The sequence below is a fragment of the Nicotiana sylvestris genome, chromosome 3 (genome assembly GCF_000393655.2).
Source record: "Nicotiana sylvestris chromosome 3, ASM39365v2, whole genome shotgun sequence".
Taxonomy (NCBI): Eukaryota; Viridiplantae; Streptophyta; class Magnoliopsida; order Solanales; family Solanaceae; genus Nicotiana; species Nicotiana sylvestris.
In genome coordinates, this window is record NC_091059.1 from 220,624,484 (window position 1) to 220,649,233 (window position 24,750).

The window sequence follows — 24,750 nt, forward strand, 5'->3', positions numbered from 1 at the left end:
CCTATTGAGCCTGCAATATTTCGAAGATCACCCGTAGGCTGACCCCACCATCTTCAGTGCCATGTGCGTTCTAAGTGGCTGATCGAGTACCCCCGGAAATGCTGTTTTTGGGATCGACGGCCAAATTTCCATTGATGGATACATGTGAACTGACATCGATTGATCTATAGCCGGAATTCCATCAAGGCCAGCAGGGGGTACAATGATTCCTGGAGTAATGTTCTCATTTTTGCCGTGGTGGCTGAGATTATTGTCAATGTGTCGAGGTGATGACTGAGAGTTTGATATTTTTTAATCGTGTAATCAAAGATACTTCAAAGAACAAGTGTAAAATAGTGTGTTATGAAAATTCTTACCAGGCAATCACTATTATCCTTATCCCCACGGTGGGTGACAAACTGTTTACCTAAAAATGGATAACAATTGAATTTATATTGTGGTTTTAAGAACACGTAATTTTACTTGGCACAAACTGAGAGAAAATGTAAATTTATATTGAAATTAACTGCAAATAAAAATAAAGCAAACCAAATGAAATGTATAGCTGTGATCCACGAGCTAGGTCGGCTTCAAATCAAACAAGTATTTTAGTGGAAAATATGAACAAAGTAATAGAGTATTGAGAGCTTAAGAGAAAGAGAGTAAATTGCTTTATGTAACGTGAATATGATTCCCTTTACAAATGATCAGACTCTCTTTATATAGTAGGGGAGTCCTACCCTTAATACAATCCTAAATATGATAAGAAATTTCATGATTAGCTGATTAATCTGCATCTTCTTGATACGCGCCGAGATTTCCGCCGTGATCCTCACCCGATCTCGATATCTTGGCTTTCCGTTATTTGGCTCGGCAGGCTTCCCTCGATCTTGCTCGATCTCTACCCCGCTCGATCTCGATCTCGATCTTGATCTTGGCTGATCTTGATCTCGATCTGTCCCTGAGTCACGAACTTGGCCATCTAACTTCGTGTCACTGTCTGATATGACATGGGGTCGAACCCTGGCCTGTCACGCGTCTCGATTAATCAGAAAAAGGGACAAGCCCGATTTTGACTGATATATGATGTGAAGTGTAGACAAATCACTATCTAAATTCAATTGTATAAAAATGTATTTGTATAACAAGTTTGTATTATATTTATTGCCATAACGACAATAAATGATATTTAAGTATATAGGATAATGACTCATTTATAGTACTAGAACCTTTCAAAGTGAAATAAGGAAGAAATTGTGCATTGTATCTATTAATGGTCTAATTCAGTTTAATGATGATAATTGACCTGATTAGGATTGAAGTAATATGTAATTCAACTCTCATAAGGGGAAAAGTTTTTATATACTAGATGGAGTAATAGACCGTAGCAATAGATTATAATATATATTAGCACGTCTCATTCATGGAGTAAAAAATAGTCGATTTTTCTTTGGTGAGTATCTGCTAATTGATTTAAACTACTAATTCACTTTTTACTTATAAAATTACCTTTCAGCTTCTATGAAACAAACATGGTGTAGGCTGTAGTGGTAGTTAAAAGTTAAATTTCACTTCCGCAAGTGCTGCCAAACTAATGGGGCTAGGTGGTTCATAGTTCGGTTTGGATCGTTTTTTTCTTAAAAAGAAGCAAAACCAAGTAAGTCTGTTTTTTGGTTTTTTCCGATTATTTGTCGTTTTTTTCTTAAATATAAGACATACACTACCAGCACATATTTCGTCGACCACATTTTAACGTAACACTATCAAATCAATTGCCCTTTGAGAAATCTATTATTTACCAAGATATATTAATGATAATTCAATCAAATAATGATGAATAATTTAAGGACTCAATTAAAAATATATTATTTTTAACATGAAATAAATTCTTACACTTAACAAAAGAAAACTATCAATCAAACTAGAATGTAAAGGTAAAGAATTGTACTAAAAGTGCAAACGATTAACATTTACTATAAAATTTTTGAAACTTTGTATAAAAGTATACATATATATAGGTGTAATTCTAAATTTAAAATAGTTACTCCTATATTCGATTTGGTTCGTTTTTTTTTTATTAAAACCAAAATCAAACCAAATTTGATCGGTTTTTAAATTTCAAAACCAAAACCAAACCAAACAAAAAAGTATCGGTTTTTTTGATCGGTTTGGTTGGTTTTCGATTTGGTTCGATTTTTCGGATTTTTATGAACACCGCTAAATGGGGCCTAAGGTTTCTCTTTTTTAGGCTAATTTAAAGGTACGAAATCGTCTGCCTTCGTTTGCTTATCTGCTGAAAGAGAAAAGTGAAAATGAAATTTCCTATATCTAGAGAAAATTCAAGATGTAAATGAATGTAAGAGATATGTTTGTATATATACCTTTTATTCTCAATCATAATTAATTGAAATATATTTTTACTTTAATCTATTAATTTTTAAACTTAATTATTCAGTTAGATGTAAAATATCGATACAAATAAGTATTTACCTTAAGGAAACCGTGGTCCAAACAGCTAAATTAACCAGTACTAAGTATTTAAGAAGCCAACGAATCAAAGTAAACATATTTGACGAAGACAGCTATTATACTTTCGCGTGATTGGTGCGTGAAATTATCTGTTTGACAACATGCTTCTCTGATTTTCCCTGCATTTTGCACCCCCCTCCACCCACCCACCCACCCCCATACCATAGAATTGGTAAATTTATCGATCACAGCTATCATTCTAGAATTTCCCATTTAAGAATAAAGAATAGTATGTTTAAGAATTAAGATACAAGATGCAATTCTATCAATCTTAATCAGATAGGAATTAAAGTAGTTTGCTAAAGGATTACTATCATTTTATATGTATGTATCGGAATTTCATCTAAGGTGTTTAAACTTGAAGACAAGAGGGTTTGTTCTGATGGTAAGCAACCTCCACTTCCAACCAAGAGGTTGTGAGTTCGAGTCTACCCAAGAGCAAAGTGGGAAGTTCTTGGAGAGAAGGATGCCGAGGGTCTATTTGGAAACAGCCTCTCTACCCCAGGGTAGGGGTAAGGTCTGCGTACACACTACCCTCCCCAGACCCCACTAAGTGGGATTATACTGGGTTGTTGTTGTTGTTGTTGTTGTTGTTGTTGTTGTTGTTGTTGTGTTTAAACTTGAAAGAACTAAAAAGAAATCCCGACAAAAAATATTCAATATATGTTATATATTTCTAAAATTTAATATTTTATATATACACATATATATACAATGTAATTTTTCGACAAAAACGGTGTTCAGATGACCACTCTTACGGCTATGTAACTTTGCCCCTAATCGTGGACCTCTTAGGTGTAGGATATAAATTATGCTAGTATCCTTTTTTTTTCTATATTTTAATCCTCAACTATTCATGATTTCACTCATTCTTTTAATTATCAATTTGACATTCCAAAATATTAAAAATGTAAATTAGGTGACACAACACAAGCGAAAATTGAAAAGCATGCCACATCCCATTTGAAGTCAATTTATTCCAAATTGCTCTTATCATTAAACTTTATTAAATGTCACTGTTGTGCTTAGTCTGCATTGCATACTATTTCAGTTCTTGAAATTCTTAAGAGATCAAAACAGAAAAATAAATATAAAAAAGTTTGCCGATGAATTATATAATGAATATTAAAAGGGGTATATCTGATATTTTTATTTCCAAAGTAAAAAAAAAAAAAATTGTTATTTTACATCAAAGTGAAAAATATAAAAAGTGAGGCATGATATAAATGATTGAGAAATGGATGAATGTGACGTCTACAGAAGTGGACCATAGAATCTGACACGACCCACAAACACATTCATACTTTGCCCCACCAAATATGAATCGGGTTGTGGGCCACGCCGTAGGCTGAGCCCAAAGGGCCTCGGTTCATTTAACCCGTGACACCACTTGACCGTTCTGACACAGTCTTCTCACCTAATTTTTCCCCTTCGTTATAAACTTGCCGTTATAACGGCGGTACCGACACTCTCACGGTACGGCCAATAGTAATAGCATCAACGAAAGATCCAGTTGTCAATTCTTGTCCCTTTTCAATTTATCGCCCAGCGTACTTCTCGCTTACGATACTAAATTTGTACGCAATATTACTCGTCAGCCGCTATAAAATTATTCCGAAAATGGAGTTTATTTTTAAGTACAACTTCGTTATGTCGGTAATGCTGTACCTTGGGCCGGGTCCGGGCCTAAATGGGCCAAACGGGCTTGGGCCTGGCGGTTCCGGGTTTCATGGGCTCAACGAGTGGAACCAGCCCGTGACGGGCCTAAGCCCATATGATCATGGGCTAGACGGGCCGGGCTTGTGGGCTTAGCGAGCCTAACGGGCTTTTTAATTTCCGTTTTTTTTAAAGACAATTTCTTGTAAATCATATCATGGCTATATAAATAATTTATATGTAGAAATCAAATTATTAAAGTGCTTCAATACATAGAAATCAAATCATTTTTGTAAATTGAAAATAAATGGCTATTTGTGCAATATGGCCGTTGGTGGTCATTGGAGGTGGGACCCTCATTTTGAATTTTGAAAAATCTTATTTTGAAGACTTCTATAGTATACTATTATAGTATATATATATATATATATATATATATATATATATATATATATATATATACTAGTATAGTATATTATATATAGTATGTTATGTATATATATATATATATAGATTTTCTTGTAGTATATATTGTATGGTATGTGTATATATTACCTTATATATTTTCTTGTAGTATATATTGTATGTTATGTGTATATATTACTTTATATATTTTCTTGTGGTATATATTGTATGTTATGTGTATATATTACCTTATATATTTCCTTGTGGTATATATTGTATGTTATGTGTATATATTACCTTATATATTTTCTTGTAGTATATATTGTATGTTATGTGTATATATTATAGCTTATAAATAATTGCAAGTTAAAGACCCAAAAAATATTGCAAAAAGATATTCAAGGGCATGTCTTATAATTTTTATTACCAAAAATGGCATATCTTTCTTAGTCTTCCTCCCCCCAATGGAAGGAGCACAACAAGGTACTAATACTACCATTAAAAGGGAAAAAACTAAAAGAAGATATGTCAAAGTACAAGGTACACCATAATCTACATTGTATCTCTAACAAATTTCATAAATCCTTCAAGGTTCGGAGGAGGTTGCGTTGGTGGTGGTGGAAAAGAAGCTTGTTCATCACCACTTCCGGGCAAAGCAGCATCCTCCGCAATTTCCGCCATCATTTCTTCATAAGCTTCATCTATCGCCGATTGTGATTCTGCAATTCCAAAGTTCCTTCTTTCTAAGCGGATCCAATTTCTAAACAGTACAGATTTTTCCAAGCTCTCCCTCATTGACGCTCTATGATCACCTATTTGCAGTCTTGCTTGACTGAAAGCGCTCTCTGATGCAACAGTTGAAGCTTGAATTGATAAAATATCCCGAGTCATCCTTGCAAGAACCGGAAAATATTTTTCCCTTGCCTTCCACCATTCCAAAAGATCAAAAGAGTCGTCTGGATTCTCCTTTTCAAGTCCCTGAGACAAATAAACTTGAAGCTCATTTAGATGTGAAGTTTCATCATAATTATCACCTTGAGAACCCCTGAATTCCGTCCAAGATTTAAGAGCTTTTAAGCTCACAGCTCTTTTAGACGATTGTGAGCTAGACGAAGTAGGGGTTGGAATAGTTGGCCCAGCATGCTCAAAGGCAAGTTGATAAGCATTATAAACTGTTTGAGCATTAATTTTAGTTGAGGCTTATAAATATTTGAATACCAAAAATGAGGATCTCCCAATTTCATTGTAGGATTTAACATTGCAGCAAGACCATAAATAGGAGGGATATGAAAAAAATATTTTTAAACTTTTGTTTCATTTCATTTATAGCAAGTTCATAAATGTCCCCACCCTCACCAAATTCAACAAACAAATCAAATAGTGCTGCAATATAAACTAAACAGTTTGAAATAGTAGGATAATATTGCCCAGAAAATACATTTGTAGCAATTTGAAAATGTTCTAAAAAATTTAAAAGAATTTTAACATTCATCTAATCTTGAGTAGTAAGTATTTCATCATCATCCTCACCATCTACCCGAGAATTAAACGTTGCATTAATTGGGTCTCTATATTCATATGCAACTACTAAACTTTCGTACATACAATTCCATCTAGTCGGGCAAGGTTTAGGAACCTTTCTTTCTCTAAGGCCATATTCATCACATTTTTTAAAATACTCTCTAAGTCTACTTCTACGGTTTGAATAAAAAAGCCAATTAAGAGCCATTCTAACCTTTTCAATTTCTATGTTTAAAATTCGCATACCATCACCGACAATTAAATGATAAATATGACAAATACATCTAACATGGAAAATATTAGTAAATGCAGGATTTAGTGTTGTTGTAAGCATGCCTATAGCACTAGTGTTACTAGAAGCATTATCCATAGAAATTGCCATTATTTTATCGCTAAAGCAAAAATATCTACAAATATCTGCAACAGTGTTAGCTATAAACTTACCTGTGTGACGCGAATTAATTATTCTATATGCAATTATGCGTTTTTGCATTATCCATTCCTCATCTATCCAATGACTTGTAACAGTTAGATAATCACAATCATTACCACTTCTACCAATATCAGTAGTAATAGAAATCCGATTAGGTATATGAGTAAATAAATACCGCAAATATTGTTCATATTCATGTTTGAATTTATAAATATCACTCTTAACTGTTGCGCGAGGCCAACCTTTATAAGTAGGATTAAAAACTCTTCTAATATAATGAACCCAATTAGGATTAGAAGCAAAAGTATAAGGTAAGCACATAACAGTAATCATCTTTGCTAATTCTTCACGATCTCTATTTGGATCGTAATATAAAATACCTCCGGTGACAGTGTTAATTCCTGGTTGAACTAGATTTGAACCTGTACTAGGGTTAACCGCAGAATCTACACTTGTCCCCTCTAGCTGCGCTTTCATTTGTAAAAATCTAGCCTTATCTCTAGGGTGTGTTTTTATGTGTCTAGTCAAACTGCCCGTGCCGCTACGGTCTCCAGTATATTTATACGACATTAATTTCCCACAAGTTTTACACTTAGCCTTATTTTGTTCTCTTACTTTAGTAAAAAAATTCCAAACTAATGATGTTTCTAGGCGTTTAGCAGGTTCTCTATTAAAAGTAGGAGTTTCTACAGGTGGGTCGACCGGTGCATCACTTGGGTTATTAAGAGGACTAGTAGGTGTATCATCTAAATCCGGTGCTTGAGTTTCATCATCATCCTCATTTTCCTCATTATTTTCTAAGATGGTTTCATTAGGATAAAGAGCATTCATAATTTCATCATCTAATCTATCACCTGGTGCAACATTATGATAAAATTCACTATCGGTAAATTGAAAACAAGGGTGATCACTATCAAGAATTACGGAAGGAGGAGGACGTCTAGGTTGGCGACTACTTTCAACTTGCTTATCTTTTCTAGGTCGGGGAGCCGGGGGAAGGGTAGTTGGTTGGCCACTACTTTCACCGGTTTTATCTTTTCCTTTACCAAACATTTTTTTCAAAGTAAATGCCATATTAATTATAATTATGCAAACTAAACCACACAAAAATATATTCTTAAAACGTAAGAGTTGAAACGAGTTTACCGGATTGCCGAACAACTTCTTGAAAATTGAAAATCGTTGAACACTTGAAAACTTCAATTCAACAACTTCACAATTTTTCACGAAATTTCAACAATAAATTAAGTAATTGTAGTAGAGAGATTGAGAGAGATTGATGAATTGGTGAATAAAAATGAAAGAATGAGGGGGTATTTATAGTTGAGAAATGGAGAAAAGTGTAATTATATAAAATTTTGGGGTTAAAATAAAGTTTGGGGGCCAAATGGCCATTTTCTAAACTTAAAAACAGTCAAATTGTCAGCCAAAACTGCTAGATTTTAAATATGGCCGTTGGAGAATTTAAAAAAAAAATTAAAAAAATAGTCGTTGGGCCCGTTAGGCCCGCCAGGACCGGCTGACGATCCCGGGCTCGTGGGCTAATGTATGAAGACCGGCCCGTCACGGGCTTCTTAGGACCACGAGGATCGGCCCGCCAGGACCGGCCCGTTAGGACCGTGGGCCCGGTCCGGTTCAGGCCCGGCCCACCAAGCAGCATTATATGTGAGGGATATTTTCTACCATTTTAAGAAATCATATATTCACCCTGGATAAGTTAATTATTTATGCTATTTTTACTATTTTTTAGGTAAAAACTTACTGTATGGGTCAAAATTAGATCAGAAAAATTTGGCACGCGAAAATATAAGGTCGAGGTTGGACAGTCATCACTAAGGTCGAGGTCGGACATTCATCAATAAGGCCGAGGTCAGACAGTCATCAATAGCCGAGGTCGGACAATCATCAATAATACCGAGGTCGGACTGTCATCAATTGCCGAGGTCGGACAGTCATTAATATGATCGAGCTAGGACATCGATGAAATAACTAGTTTGCTTTGGAATCCTCAAAGGGTATTTTACTGAATATTCCCTCTAAATGTACTTTTTTAGGATTTTCTATGGATACTCCTTATAAATAGAAAGGGAGGACTTCCAAAAAGGAGGGAGGGGGCTCTCTCCCTCTCTCTAGAAAATATGTAAACACACCTCTCTGGAGGATCTATGATCTCATACCTTCTTCGGATCCAAAAAGGGTTCTAAGGTTCTTGTATTTGTCTATCATCCGTCTTTTTCAAATGAAAGAAGATCCGTCTCACTCAAGATTGGGTGAATCTTTTCCTTTATTTATATTTTATTGCCACTTAATATTACTTAATACATCTTTCTTTATGCTATTAACTCTGGCCATAATCACGGCTAATACTCATACTCGGCTATGTTTTTCTATTCATATTATTCATCTCATATCTAAAGTTAATTATCTTTAACTAGGATTTACCATTTCATCATCTTTGATTGATTTGTTCAAAAATGTTTCGATATCTTTTGAGTCAAACACTTACCAACTTCGAAGTATTTACACAAAACCAGTAAATACGTAATATGTCTTTTGTAAATAACTTCAACCACTTAACCAATTTAGCCTATTTCTTGAGTCTAAAACCCTCAATCTTTATCTTCTTGGTGTCTTAAATCAATCAATTGTCTTATTTTGAAGCCCATAATTTTCTATTTGCTTTATTTTCCTTGGAAAACATTAAAATGTTACTTTGAAATAATTTTAATAATAGCATCTAGGAAGAAATTATTATTTTTATTTAGTTGTTATAAAATCAGAAAACTACCAGTTGTGATCTAAATAAACTGGTTCTTATTATTATACATCACTTAGACAATGCAAGCTAATCATTCCTTGAGTAATGATGTATCATGTTTCACTTTATTCTTCGAAGAATAAAAAAGGATTGTATTACAACTATCTCCAACTAGATAGTTGTCTCATGTCCTTATTTTAAATTTTCCTGTTCATTTGTTATATTAGAAATTTTATAATAACTTTTGTATTAGTTTTAATATTTCGAAGTTGTACAATAATTTGTGAAAATCGAATCACATTAAATAGTAAGCTCATGTATACGGTCGAAATCAGACTCACCCGATTCTGTTAATTAACTGAGACCAGGATGGTAGGCCGAGGATCGGCCCCATGTTATATCAGACCAAGTATGGAGGTGCGGTACCAAGCTCGGGATTCAGAGCACCGATCGAGATGGAGACCAAACGGGATAGGCACCGAGCAAGACCGAAGATAGCATGATAACGGAAAGCCGAAATATCCATAACCGGTCGAGGATTGTGGCGAAAATCTCGGCACGAATCAAATCAAGAACGGATATTCAGCCAATCATGAGATTTCCCAGTATCTAGAATTGTATCATAAGTAGAATTCCTCTATTATATAAAGGGGGTTCTCATCATTTGTAATCATCATATTCACGAATAATCAAGCAATATATTACATTTTTTCTCTTAAGCTCTCTCAAGTTGTTCCATTCAATTCATACTTTTTTAGCAGACTTTGTTGTTCGAGGGCGATCTAGCTCGAGGGCCACAATTGTTCATCACATAGGTTACTTTATTTTACTGTTAATTTCTAACATTAATTCTCATATTTATCAGTTTGTGCCAAGTGAAATCACATATCCTTAAAACTACTTATAAGTTTAATTATTATCTAATTTTAGGGGTAAACAATTTGGTGCCCACAGTGGGGCTAAGGATAATAGTAATTGCCTGGTACAATTTTCGTAACACACACTATTTTATGCTTGTTCTTTGAAGTGTCTTTGATTTCAGAATCAACATGTCAAACTCTCAAGTAGCATCCACACACACAAACGATGACCTTGGTCTCCATGGTAAGAAGACAACATAGCTGCCCCAGGAAACAGAGTACCTCCAGTCAACCCCAACAGAGCCCCGGCCGTAGACCCAATCGACGTTAGCTCCTATATTGCCATTAATGGGGATTTGGTCGTCGATCCTGAAAATAGCGTCCGTAGAAATGCTCGAACAACCAATTAGAACGCATAAGGCGGTGAAGAAGGTGGGATTAGCCTTCGAATGATATTCGAAAAGTTGCAGACTCAACAAGCTGCAATAGCACAACTCCAAAATCAGAATCGTGCACCATGCAAGATCGAGCTCGAGCCATCACAAGAAATTATTCATAGAGCTGAATCGGTTCCAAAGAGATCGAATGAAGGAGAATCGGAGACCAATCCTGCTATCGTAAAGATGCTTGAGGAACTGACAAAGCGAATCGAGATAGGGGAAAAGAAGATCGAGGAAAACGATAAGAAAGTGGAAACTTATAACTCCAAGGTCGATCAAAACCGGGGGCACCACCGATGTTGAAAGGGCTTGATTCCAAAAGGTTTGTCCAAAAACCTTTCCCCCCGAGTGTGGCTCCGAAGTCAATCCCTAAGAAGTTTCGTATTCCTGAGATTCTGAAGTATAACAGGACGACAGATCCAAACGAACATGTCACCTTGTATATGTACGCCATCAAGGGAAATGACATGAAAGATGGCGATATTAAATCCGTATTGCTGAAATATTTGGGGAGACACTATCAAATGGTGTTATAATATGGTACCATAATTTATCATATAATTCTATTGATTCGTTTGTTATGCTTGCATATTCCTTTGTAAAGGCGTACGCCAGAACCATTAAGGTTTCAACAAAAAAGTCGGACCTATCCAAGATAAGGCAGAGAGATAACGAGATGCTCAAGGAATTCGTATCTCGGTTCCAAATAGAGAGAATGGATTTGCCACCGGTTATCGACGATTGGGCTGTTCAGGACTTCACTCAAGGTCTCAATGTTCGGAGTTCCATAGCTTCACAACAGTTGAAGCAAAATTTGATCGAGTATCCAGCTGTCACTTGGGCCGATGTACATAATCAATATTAGTCGAAGATCATGGTCAAGGATGATCAACTAGGAACTCCCTCCAGGTTTGCTTATCCTAACGGACCCATGGATAGAATCAAGAGGGATATCGATCGACAACCAAGGTCGAATAGAGATCGATATCAACCGTACGATGAAGACCGAAGAGGTAGGGATCTGGATGAAAATTTGCATGGAATGAGCGAGGAAATGATCGAGGTTAAAGTTCACGGGGACTCGTAAGCAAAGGTGGATTTGACAAGGATGCTTGGGCCTAAAAAATCTCCCCGATTATCGAAATATGACTTCAGTGTAGATGCATCGGCCATTGTATCAGCCATCGGACGTATCAAGGATACTAGATAGACTCAACCTCTGCAGACCGATCCGGTCCAAAGAAACCCCAGCCAAATATGCAAATATCATGGCACCCATGGTCATAAAACAGAAGATTGCAGGCAGCTAAGGGAAGAAGTAGCCCGATTATTTAACGAGGGGCATCTTTGAGCACTCTTAAGTGATCGGGCCAAGAATCACTTCAAAAATAGAGATTCAAACAGGAAGAACGAGCAAGAAGAGCTACAACACTCGATATTCCCCAAGGACTGGTATTCAAATGCACCAAGTTGATAATTACAAGAGAGAAACAGACTCAGACTACTTACTGAAAAGACCTTGTCTTTCAATGATGAGGATGCAGAAGGGATCTAATAGTCTCATAACGACGCACTAGTAATATATATCTTTATGAGTAAAATTCAGGTTAAACGTGTTTTGATTGATCCAGGTAGCTCGGCTAATATTTTTCGATCAAGGATCATAGAACAACTCGGCCTACAAGATCAAATTATGCCTACAGCTCGAGTACTTAACGGATTCAACATGGCAAACGAAACCACTAAAAGTGAAATTCTTTTGCCAATAAACGTGGCGAGGATAATCCAAGAAACAAAGTTCTATGTGATCGAGGGTAACATGAGGTACACTGCACTTCTCGGAAAGCCTTGGATCCATAACATGAGGGCAGTACCCTCGACACTTCACCAAGTTCTAAAGTTCCCGATGTCGGAGGGAGTCAAGACAATTTGCGGAGAACAACATGCCACCAAAGAGATGTTTTCAATGGATGAAGTGATACCGGTATCGACACTTTCATCAACAAAGGGATCAGATTCAAAGGGAAAACAGGAGTCCAAATAGTAACCACAGCCACCAGCATCGACCCAAGGAGCTAGAAACTTACGAGGATGATGATTGTATGATACCTCGATCCTTTATAATCCCTGATGATTCTGACGCCACAAAGTCATTGTTCGAAAAGCTGGAACAAATCATACTTATCGAGCATATTCCCGATCAAAAGGTATACCTGCGCACGGGGTTAACTCCCGAGCTCAGGAAAAAACTTATTCAATTTCTTAAAGCTAATATGAATTGTTTTGCCTGGTCCTATCTCGATATGACAGGGATCCTACCGGATATCACTACTCATAAACTAAGTTTGGACCCAAAGTTCCTCCCGGTAAGACAAAAGATAAAGCCTCAGCATGAGGTAAAACATGCTTTCATCAAAGATGAGGTAACCAAACTTCTCAAAATAGGATCCACCAGGGAAGTAAAATACCCCGAATGGTTAGAGAATGTAGAAGTAGCCCCTAAAAAGGAAAACAAATTTAGAATGTATGTATATTATAAAGACCTGAATAAAGCATGCCCCAAGGATTCTTTTCCCTTGCCTAACATCGATCGTATGATCGACGCCACAGCCAGCCACGAGATGCCTACTCCGGGTACAACCAAATACAGATGAACCCGAAGGATGAAGAAAAGACCTTATTTATCACTAAGTATGGCACCTACTGTTATAATGTAATGCCATTCGGAGTAAGAAATGCTGGTGCGACCTATCTACACCAAGTAAATCGAACATTTGAACAACAAATAGGGAAATCTATGGAAGTTTATATTGATGACATGCTAGTTAAGTCCCCGTGAGAAGAGGACCATTTGAAGCATTTGTAGGAGACTTTCGATATGCTAAAGAAGTACAATATGAAGCTTAACCCAGAAAGTGTGCGTTCGGGGTTGGCTCAGGCAAATTTCTCGGCTTCATGGTGTCCAATTGGGGAATTGAGATAAACCTCGATAAAATCAAAGCTATCGAGGATATCAAGGTTGTAGATAATGTAAAGGTCGTGCAGAGGCTGACCGGGCGCATAGCTATCCTAGGGCGATTCATTTCGAGATCCCCAAACAGGAGTCACTGAATCTTCTCGCTGCTTAGAAAGAAGAACAATTTTGCATGGACCCGGAATGCCAACAGGCCTTGGAGGAACTAAAGCGATACTTATCGAGCCCGCCATTGCTTCATACCCCAAAAAAGGATGAACAACTTTACTTGTACTTGGTAGTCTCAGAAATAGCGGTGAGTGGAGTCCTGGTCCGAGAAGAACAAGGTACGCAATTCCCTCTCTATTAAGTTAGTCGAACCTTAGTTGAGGCCGAAACTAGGTATCCTCACTTAGAAAAATTAGCGCTCGCTTTGATAAGAGCCTCTAGGAAATTAAAATCATATTTTCAATGTCATCCATATGTGTTGTAACAACTTATCCCCTTCGAAATATTTTGCATAAATCTGAACTTTCGGGGTGATTGGCCAAATGGGCCGTGGAACTCAGCGGGTACGATATTGAGTATCAACCCCGAACAGCTATCAAGTCTCAAATCTTGGTAGACTTCGTGGTTGACTTCACGCTGGACGTAGTACCCGAGGTCGAAAGAGAATTTAGTCAACTTGAAAAATCTTTAGGGATCTGGACCCTCTTTACGGATGGTGCTTCGAACGTAAAGGGGTCAGAACTCGGCATCGTGCTAAAACCATCCACATGTAACATGGTTGGACAATCTATTAGAACTATTAAATTGACTAACAATGAGGCCGAATATGAGTCCATGATTGCAAGTCTCAAACTAGCAAAAGGCTTGGGAGCAGAGGTGATCGAAGCCAAATGCGACTCCCTCCTCATTGTGAATTAGGTTAATGGGACCTTTGAAGTTCGGGAAGAGCGAATGCAAAGATACTTGGACAAGCTACAGGTAACTCTATGCTAGTTCAAAGAATGGACTTTGCAACATGTGCCTCAAGATCAAAATAGCAAAGTCGATGCCCTCGCGAACCTAGGCTCATCAATCGAAGACAAAGAACTCAATTTGGGGGTTGTTGTACAACTAATGAGGTCAGTGGTCGAAGAAGGACATACCGAGATTAATTTCACAAGCTTGACTTGGGATTGGAGAAATAAGTACATAGAGTAGTTGAAGAACAGAATACTTCCTTCAGACCCAAAGAAATCGAGATCCCTGCGTACGAAAGCAACCTGATTTAGCTTATCCGAAGATGGAACCTTACTCAGGAGGATGTTCGATAGTCCACTAGCGATATGTCTGGGACCGGGTGATACCGAGTATGTTTTGAGGGAAGTCCATGAAGGCACGTGTGGGAATCACTCAGTCGCTGAATCGTTGGTCTAAAGCCTGCTATTACTGGATTGATATGGAAAATGATGCAAAGGAGTTTGTGCAAAAATATGATAAGTGTCAAAGGCATGCTCCGATGATTCATCAACCCTGGGAGCTGCTGTATTTGGTTTTATCCCCATGGTCATTCATGAAGTGGGGGATGGACGTCGTCGGCCCCCTTCCATCGTTGCTAGGTAAGTCTCAATCTATTTTATTTATGACTGGCTATTTTTCTAAGTGGGTTAAAGCGAAGGCCTATCAGAAGGTCAGAGAAAAAGAAGTCATCGACTTCATTTGGGACCATATCATGTGTCGATTCGGGATACCGTCCGAAATTGCCTGCGACAATGGAAAACAGTTTGTCTGCAGTAAGGTGACCAAGTTTCTCAAAGACCTCAAGATCAAAAGGATCTTATCAACACCTTATCACCCTAGTGGAAATGGGCATGCCGAATCGACCACCAAAAACCATAATACAAAACCTTAAGAAAAGTTCCGATGCCAAAGGAAAATGGAGAGAAGTCCTATCCGAAATCCTTTGGGAATATCGCACAACTTCGAAGTCCAGTATTGGGGCTACCCTGTTCTCTTTGGTTTATGACACCGAAGCTTTAATACTTGTCGAAGTTGGGGAGCCAAGCATCAGATTTTGATATGCGACAAAGAAATCGAATGATGAGGCCATGAATACGAGCCTAGAACTATTGGATGAGCAATGTGAAACTGCCTCTGTTCGACTGGCTGCCCAGAAATAACAAATCGAGAGGTATTACAATCGAAGGGCCAAACTTCGACACTTTAATGCGGGTGACTTGGTAAGCGATCAACATCCTCACCGGCCTCTAGTGTCGCGGGATCATAACCACAGTTAACACGAGCCTCTCGTGCCTTCGCCCGAGCTCCTTCATAAGCGATCTCAGAAACATTGCTCGCTTCTACAAACTCTTGTATATGTCCCGCTGGGCTTCAACATGAACCCAGATTTCGTGCAAATGGTGAGGAACAACGATGGAGGCAGATTCAACTCGGGCCAACAATTATGCCTTTTCAGCCTCATGAACAACGACCCCATCTCCCAAAGTTGAATTTTCCCGGTCAATGTCACTAATACGCTCTTCGAGCCTTGCTTCCCTGAGCGTAGTCGTCGCCCTCTCAGACTCCTGCTCAGATTGAAGGACATGGATAACATCCTCTAAAGCCACCGTCCTGGCCGAAGCCGACGCCCAGTCACTCTCGACACTCTCAAACTCAAAGACCTTTCTCTCCAGCTCGGCTAATTTTCCCATCCACTCTGCGCTCAAAGCCTCGACTCTGATGGCATTAAGATCCAACTCGGACTGTAACGACCGCACCATCGCCTGAAGATGCTCACACTCTGTGGCAACCCCTTTTCCCAATTCATGTTTTTCGTCCTTTACACGAAGTTGCTCATCGAGCTCGCTATTCCTACGAATAGCCTGCATCAGCTCCTGATCCCTCTTCTCTAGTTCCTCACCAAGAGATCGATCACCGGCATTCGCCCTCAGTCGTTCATGCATCTCACGACACTTGTTGAGCTAGCGCCGATACTTCTCTAACATCATCAGAACATTTTTGGCCCGAGTGTTAGCCTTGAGGGCATTTTCAATCTCCACCATGTACGTTTGGAAGACGAAAAAAGTTGGTAAAGGTCAAGGCCGCCAAAGATAAAAAGAATGCAAAAAGAAAGAGGAAGAACTTACCCTCACGCCCATAGCAGCCACTTCATGCATCAAATCGACATCATTGACGTCCCAAAGAGCCCCACACTTGGTGGCAGAGCACAAAAGGTCAAACTGCGATACCAAGTCCTCTGTATCTCCCAGAAGGTTAATCTCCAATAGGATTTCAAGTATACGGGTCGGGCCTCCCGCGTGTACCACCGTACGAGTAAGGCCCTCCTCAAATATCCTGACATCATCAAGATCAAGATCGGATTTAGATTCATAGTCATCAACCACGACACCTTTTCCCCTTTCTGTGGCCGAGGAAGAAGCAAGACCCGGCCCGGGAGATAAAAGCCCGCCCAAAGTAGCAACAATGACCTCGGGATTCCGACTCCCTATCGCAGTAGTCTGTTGGTCAATCATAACAGCCAGAGTCTCTGTCGGTGGGTTGTTCACGGTAACCGACTCGACCTCTGTAGACGGCTTAGCCTCGTCCCTCATCTCCGACTCCGTCAAGGGGATGCCGCCCTCTGAACATACCACGACTGAAGGAGCCATTTCGGACTCCACTTGTCACCTCTTTGACGGCCCTTCCCGTCCTCAGCACGGGAAGACTACCCCGTTGAGCAGGTAGTAGGAGTCGGAGCCCCAGATTGAGGAACAGTTTCCGTGCACACGGCTACGACCGTAGATTCAACTTGAGCAGCCTTTATCATAGGTCGGATAGCAGACCTTGCTATGGGCCGAGCAGAAAATGTCGGCTGACGAAATGCATGTGGAGGAGCCCTCGCCCTTCGCACTCTCCCTAATAACGATAAAATTCGTATAAGCAACAGAGCCAAATTACAAAGTAGAAAACAGAAACTGCGGCAAAACTACTTACCAGTAAGGGGTTACGTCCATATTTCTCATAAAAAGACGACCATCCGCGAACTCCCGCCGTATGAGAAAAAAATGACATTCACCCATTTGCGGATATCGTCAACAGGTGCAAGGGTTAGTCTCGCGGCTACAAAAGTAAAACAGTTCAATACTGCCCAAAGAAAAACGGTCGATTATCATTCCGACAAAAGATACAAAAACTTACGTGCGAAGTTCCATCTCTTGGGAAACCCTGCAGAATCCACCACAAGGTGCTCGACCCGCACATAAAAGTAGTTTTCGTAGAAACGATGGTTGGCTCTATCGTCCATCTTCACCACCAGACTCTTCGTCCCTCGATGACACATGTGAATCATCGTGCCTCGAATGAGTTGAGGGGCAAAAATATTGAGCATGGGTCTCAGAGTGATCTCCCGACCGGTAAGCTCCACGAACTTGAGTAGCATGAGGAACAGTTTGTACAGGTACGACGAAAGTTGAGCCGGACACACCTCGTAGAAATGGCAAAAATCTACCACCAAGGAAGGGAGAGGAAGCATATACCCGACAATAAAAGGATATGCGTACAACACACAATATCCTGGACGGTCGAAATGTATGATATCATCTCCCACCGCCGACAACATCCCGATGTGGTGCGGAATCCCCCCAAACCTTCAGCTCCGCAATCACCACCACATTCATAATAGAGGAAACAAGTTCCGGTTCCTCTCCGGCAGGGCTATTGAAATCGGTTCACGGCTTCTCGGGATGAGGCAATATTTCAGTCGCCGTTGGAACCTCCTTATCCTCTACTACTTCTACTCCTCTGGGAACAAGAACATCATTTCCCGGTGTCGGAACTGCGGCAAGATTGTTAGCGTGGGAAGAAGTAGCAGCCATTTGTCTCAATTGAATAGAACGAATGAACAAAGGAAGTAAGAGGGAAGACGAAGATGCCAATTTCTGACCGACAAGAGAGAATCGAAAATCTGAAGTATCGGGGAAGAAGAAAAGTTGCAAAATTCTTTTGATAAATAAAGAAAGTATGTCAATAGATTGGTATTTCCCCTATTTATAGGGATATAAATGCCCCAAGCGGGAAACCCAAGAGTCGCCAATTCGCACTGATAAGGCGTGAAACGGTTCAATCCCCAAGAAATGTGTGCCATAACGGCAATAACTACAAATGACGTTTCGAATCAACACAATGTTTCGACTCCGAACGGACGCAACGAAACAAAGGCATCGTTGAAGTGTTGCGCCATCGCCTCGATCTAAAAACCTCGTTCAAGGCATGAACAGTCAGATTTCTCCTAGCCTTTGAATCTACAAAGTCCGTCTGCCAAGCTCGCCAAGGGACAACCTCGACGGACGGAGAGACTAACTGTATGGGTCAAAATCTGGCCACAGTGGTCGACCAAGCTAGGACCTCGCCTATGTGGCGAAATGGCAGAAGCACCACGGCCAACCTCAGTCCAATCATCAACAGTGTATGTCAAGCAAAAATGGTACTCGAATAACAACGAAAAGACCATCATGTCAGAATATGTTGGTTAAAGAACACAGTAAAGTTCTAAGAACTATATATAGAAGGGGGATTCTCGGAAAAAGGGGTCGGGACTTTTCCTCTCAACTCTTTCTCTTACAATTTCCTCTTCTGAAGGATGTAAACTGATATTTCTCTCTTCTTATAAAAAATAGGATTGTAACATCAAGAAATCTAGAATGTTTTTTTGTTTTTATTCATTATCTCGCTATATATTTGTAGATCTGAGGTTGATTATGCTTGGCTAAGATTTTCCTCTTCTCATTATTAATTGATTTAGTCAAAAGGTTCTAGTACTTTTTGGTTAAACAATTCTCATACTCAGACAGAAAATGTTATTTCTTTGCAATTGGATCAGTAAGAGTGTGATTTAGATGTATTTACAAAGGCAAAGATAAATTAGGGATCGGTTCACTCTTCAGCTGCACTTTCATGTCGTAGTGAATAAAGCCAAAAAAGTAAAACAGGAAGAGCCAACTAATTCGTGATAAGAATGTCAAAAGAAAAAAGGATAAAAATAAAAATTAAAAATAAAGGTTTTTTCTAAATGCAGCCGCAGAAATATCGCGAGATATTGTCGGTGTCTCTATGTCCATTATAATTCGGGCGATACGAAGGTTGTTGTACGGTCATCTCACGGTGCCACGTGTAATATTATACGGCTCGATTTTTGACACATCTGACTAGACTTTTATTGAAATGGGACCTAACCGATAGCAATTTAGCTGGCTATCATTTATTGGTTATATTTCCTTATTTGCCGTGGTTCTCAGTTCATCAAAACTCTGTTCTAACATGAGGAGCGGGACGAAACCTTTCGCCGAAAAATTACATTGTGTATATAAGGTAAAATTTAGTTTTTATCTCTATATATATTAAGTTTTGAACACCTTTAACATAATCCAAAAGCGTAATTTAGTGGTTAAGGGGGTTCAAAATATACATAAGGTCGTGAGTTCAATTCTCATTAGCTACAATTTTTTTTTTTGAACACCTTCGTGGAGATCCTGCCTCCGCCACTGCTAAGGAGGAATCTAATGTGCCCGGTTTCATACTCCAATGGTTGCTCTTGCTCCCCTTTTATCTTTCCTCTCATTGTTTTGTTTCTCCTCGAAACAACCTCTCTTCCCTTCGGGGTAGGGGTAAGGTCTGCGTACATATTACCCTCCCCAGACCCCACTTGTGGGATTATACTGGGTCGCTATTGTTTTTGTTGTTGTCATTGTTTTGTTTCTATTGAGTTCATTTATTTTTAAGTAAATGTTTTATTTTTATCCTGTCCCTTGCACATTGAAAAAGATTGACAACCAATGGCTTAATTTGGCAGTAAAATGTCTAATCTTAGCTTTGATCAAGTTTCAATTCGTCAAGTTGTTTTGCAATAAACAAGTTTGATTCATGTGAAGAGAAAAAGATAGTGATCAATAATAATGATATTGCTCTTCTATTACTGATTGAACCTTTTTAATTGCAATATTTTACATAATAAAAAAAGTCTATATATTTAGCTTATAATTATTAATTGTACAAATATCTTGGCTCTTAATTTCTTATCCAACAACAAACCCAGTTTAATCTCATAAATACAGTTTGAGGAGGGTAGTGTGTACGCAAACTTTATCCCTACCTCATAGAGATAAAGAAACTGTTTCCCGTAAACTGCCTTTTTCTTATTCAAAGAGTTAAATGGACTTACTTGTGTCTCTAAGAGGATTTTACATGATTGATAAATATGGTTTATTTTCACAAAGAACAAATTGGTCTAAGCATATTATTACATTATATTAATCACATTATAGTGACATGCTTCATAAGGTTGTGCCATTTGTTCAAATGATTTGTACATTAGAAATTGATATGACATAATCAAACAAAGATAGCCTCCAGCCAATTTAAATTCAAAAAATTAAGGTCAATGACACTAATTTATTTAGTTTAGGAAATGAACCCAAAGGAGAACGAATATAAAAATAATAATCATTGCTGTCAAACAAGACTATATATTAGTGCTAGACCAAAGTAGAAAAAGAAAAAAACAAAACATAAAATAAAATAAAATAAATAAAATATACATAAAAGGGGAAATGGAAAAATAACAGGAAGAGAACTGTGGAAGTTGCCGCATGTGATAACCGCTATAACCACACACCAAATCACTCCCCTAAAATTAAGAACATGTGCGTGTTCTTATTCCCTCTCTCCCTCTCTCTTCACATTCACAATCTCTCTTTCCCTCCTTCTCTTATCGCCCACCGACGGCGGCACCAGATTCCGGCGAACGTCACCGTCTCGCCGGAAAATCTTCCAAACTCTCCGCCACATGCGCATTTATTCTTTTTTAATTGATTTTTCTTGCTCTAGAAAAAATAGAACTGAATAACTAGTTAGGGTTCGCTTCCGTTATTACTCAAAGATCGAACTTTTGGTCCATTTTTCCCTTAATGTGCGAGAAATTTAGGGTTTCTGGTGCTGTTTCGAAAAGCAAAATTCTCTGAAAGATCTAATAATCCAAGTTTTGTTCACGTTTCTGAAAGAATAACTTCTGTCATCTTTTCTCTTGCTGCTCGGATTTGATCCGCTTCCGTTTTCTCTTAGGATTTTCTTGAAAGAGAAAATATTTTCCTTTCGTTTCTGAGTTATTTTGGATACTACATTATCAAAAAGGAGTGAGCTTTTTTGGAGTAAATAGATAAGAATTTTGAGTAGAGTGGAGTTTGTATGGGTGGGATATGTGCAGAATAGAGGGGAAAAAGAGTGAATTGGAGGACAGAGAGGAGGGGAAGAAGATAATGGGTTTCAAAGCAGTGGCTTTAGGTGATAATCGTGTGGAGAAACTGAAAAGTTCAATGATGTCACGGTCTAGAATGAAGTTATGGATGATAAGGGCAACAACGTCGATACTGTTGTGGACTTGTGTGGTTCAATTGATGACTTTAGGAGAGACTTGGGGTCCTAGGGTTTTGAAAGGCTGGCCTTCTTGTTTTTCACAGGAGTCTGCTGCTTCATTTGTTGTCAATTCGGCGCCCGAGGTCCCTGCTAGAGTTCTTCCACCTAAGAGTGAGTAGCTTTTTAACATATTCTGTGACAGAGTAGAGCATTGATGGGCTATTTTTGGTGAAATTGTGAAATAGCCGTTGGGTGTTACTTCATACATTATGGTGACATGTAAAGAGTGTTTTCTGATCATCAGTCTTTTGTGGCATGGTGCTAATTATAAATTGAGTTACTTGTAAAATATGTGGTAGAATTGTTGAATATATTGCCTGTAAATCTTAGTTGAAGTCACCGAAAGGTCCTATTCAGGCTGTTCTAGCTTTTTGTGCAACGCTAATGGTCCAAATAAAACAGCAAAGGAGCTTGCTGAGAATTTGGTTCCTTGGATATTTGTTTTCTCATGAGTATCTGAGTCCTGACTGTTGTCATAATTATTTTTGAATCCAGGGGTTTACAAAAATAACGGTTACCTTATGGTTTCATGCAATGGAGGGCTGAATCAAATGCGTTCTGCGGTGAGTGGCTTTACTTAAGATAAATATCAGTTTAGTGGCACGTGTTGATGTAATCCGATAAGAGTAACGGTTGTGAGTTTTAAGTTTCTTTAATTCTCCCCTCATTCCTCTGTATTTTTTGTTGCAGATATGTGATATGGTTACTATTGCAAGATATTTGAATGTGACTCTCATAGTTCCTGAGCTGGATAAAACCTCATTTTGGGCTGATCCAAGGTGTGTCTCCTTGAGTATGTTGATTCTAATTATAGATTGGTTCCTTAAAAAACAAAGGGTAATGATCTGTGGTACACTAACAATGCTGTTGAACTTGCAGTGAATTCCAAGATATTTTTGATGTTGATCATTTTATATCATCCTTGAGAGATGAAGTTCGAATATTGAGAGAGCTACCCCCAAGATTGAAGAGGAGAGTAGAGCTAGGAATGATTTACACCATGCCTCCTATCAGTTGGTCTGATATTTCTTACTACCACAATCAGGTTTGTAGGTTTAGGCCACGGGTCTTTGATGGTGTTGTTAACTCACATAATCTTCTGTGAGTAATAATTGCCGCATTTGCTGATTACAGATTCTTCCCCTAATTCGGAAGTACAAAGTTGTTCACTTAAACAGAACCGATGCTCGGCTTGCCAATAATGGTCAACCCATGGAAATTCAAAAACTGCGTTGTCGAGTAAATTTTAGTGCCTTGAAATTCACCCCTCAGATAGAAGAGCTGGGCAGAAAGGTTGTTCGACTTCTCAGGCAAAAGGGCCCTTTTATGGTACTGCACCTGAGATACGAAATGGATATGCTGGCCTTCTCTGGCTGTTCTCAGGGATGTAATAAGGATGAGATTGACGAGTTGACAAGAATGAGGTAAACTTATATCCTTGTATTAAGTGGTGATCTTTAGTTGTCTTGTCACTCTTGGGCTGATTTAATCCTTTTGCAGATACGCTTATCCATGGTGGAAAGAAAAAATCATAAATTCAGATTTGAAAAGGAGAGATGGTCTCTGTCCGTTGACACCTGAAGAAACTGCCCTAACTTTAAGGGCATTGGACATTGATCCCAGCATACAAGTTTACATTGCCGCTGGAGAGATATATGGCGGAAAAAGGAGAATGGCTAGTCTTACAGCAGCTTATCCTAATCTGGTAGTTAGAAAGTGCAATCTAGTTTTTTAGCTGCTAATGTTACCTGAATTTGTGGACTCACAGTTTAAGCTATTTTATGTTGAGCAGGTGAGGAAGGAGACACTACTTGAACCTTCTGACCTTATGTTCTTTCAAAACCACTCTTCTCAAATGGCTGCATTGGACTATCTTGTTTCATTGGAGAGTGATATCTTTGTTCCTACATATGATGGAAACATGGCCAAAGTTGTTGAAGGACATCGCAGGTATTTCCATCTGATGAACTTTTTTATATGCTCAAATGCTTAAGATAAATGATATCCTTTTGTTTTGCGTTACCTGGCATGCTTTTGATTGTTAGTAATGCCCAGTATGTATTCAGTACAATTTTAGCTACATATGGTGTCTTCTTATTGGTTTGCCGGTCTTAGTACATAGTAAAGATTTGGTTGTAGCGTTTCTGTTACTTCTTCTATCTAAATCTCTACCATTCTATGCAGATATCTTGGGTATAGGAAAACGATCTTGTTGGATAGAAAGCTTCTAGTGGATTTGATAGACCAACATAATGCTGGATCATTGACATGGGATGAGTTTTCTAACTCAGTTAAGGAAGCTCATGCTGAACGTATGGGCAACCCTACCAAGAGGTTGGTTATTCCAGACCGACCGAAAGAAGAAGATTATTTCTACTCAAACCCATGGGAGTGTCTAGAACCATCTAATGAGGATGAAACGCTAAGTAGCAGCATTTAAATCAAGGTGGTGGTTACATTTGGCGAGAAAAAGAAAACAACCATGCAGTTGTGTGATAGATCTAGAGAAAATAGTTCTCTCAACACCTTGAGACAACAGTGAGAAAGCAGGGTTTTGCTTTGAAGCAGCTCTTGAAGTTTAGTGGGAGGTGCACTTCGACGGGCTGAGATGACTCGAGAGCATGCTGGAGAGTACATTGAAAAGTTTTTTACATAAATTAATAATCAAATTTCCTGTATAGAAGCTTCCCTGCCATTGCAGGGTTACATCAACTCTACGGCAGTGTACACAGAGGGGTGAAATATAGAATTTCTTTTACTTGGCA

At 38.7% G+C, this 24,750-nt stretch overlaps 1 protein-coding gene across 1 annotated transcript; it reads left to right on the plus strand.

Annotated features, from left to right (window-relative positions):
• The first annotated feature begins 21,208 nt into the window (after positions 1-21,208).
• Positions 21,209-24,750, plus strand: LOC104210387 (rhamnogalacturonan I rhamnosyltransferase 1-like). The gene is made up of 8 exons (XM_009759285.2): positions 21,209-22,096; positions 22,481-22,548; positions 22,676-22,764; positions 22,865-23,030; positions 23,120-23,409; positions 23,486-23,690; positions 23,778-23,935; positions 24,170-24,750. Exons 1-8 carry the CDS (start codon positions 21,769-21,771, stop codon positions 24,423-24,425), a joined length of 1,560 nt encoding a protein of 519 aa, XP_009757587.1. The 5' UTR covers positions 21,209-21,768; the 3' UTR covers positions 24,426-24,750.

Excerpts from the sequence above, each read along its gene's own strand:
- LOC104210387 (XM_009759285.2), top strand. The coding sequence starts at position 21,769 with ATGTGCAGAATAGAGGGGAAAAAGAGTGAATTGGAGGACAGAGAGGAG. Across the intron at positions 23,410-23,485 it reads GACGAGTTGACAAGAATGAG|ATACGCTTATCCATGGTGGA; the intron begins GTAAACTTATAT and ends ATCCTTTTGCAG. Across the intron at positions 23,691-23,777 it reads CAGCAGCTTATCCTAATCTG|GTGAGGAAGGAGACACTACT; the intron begins GTAGTTAGAAAG and ends TATGTTGAGCAG.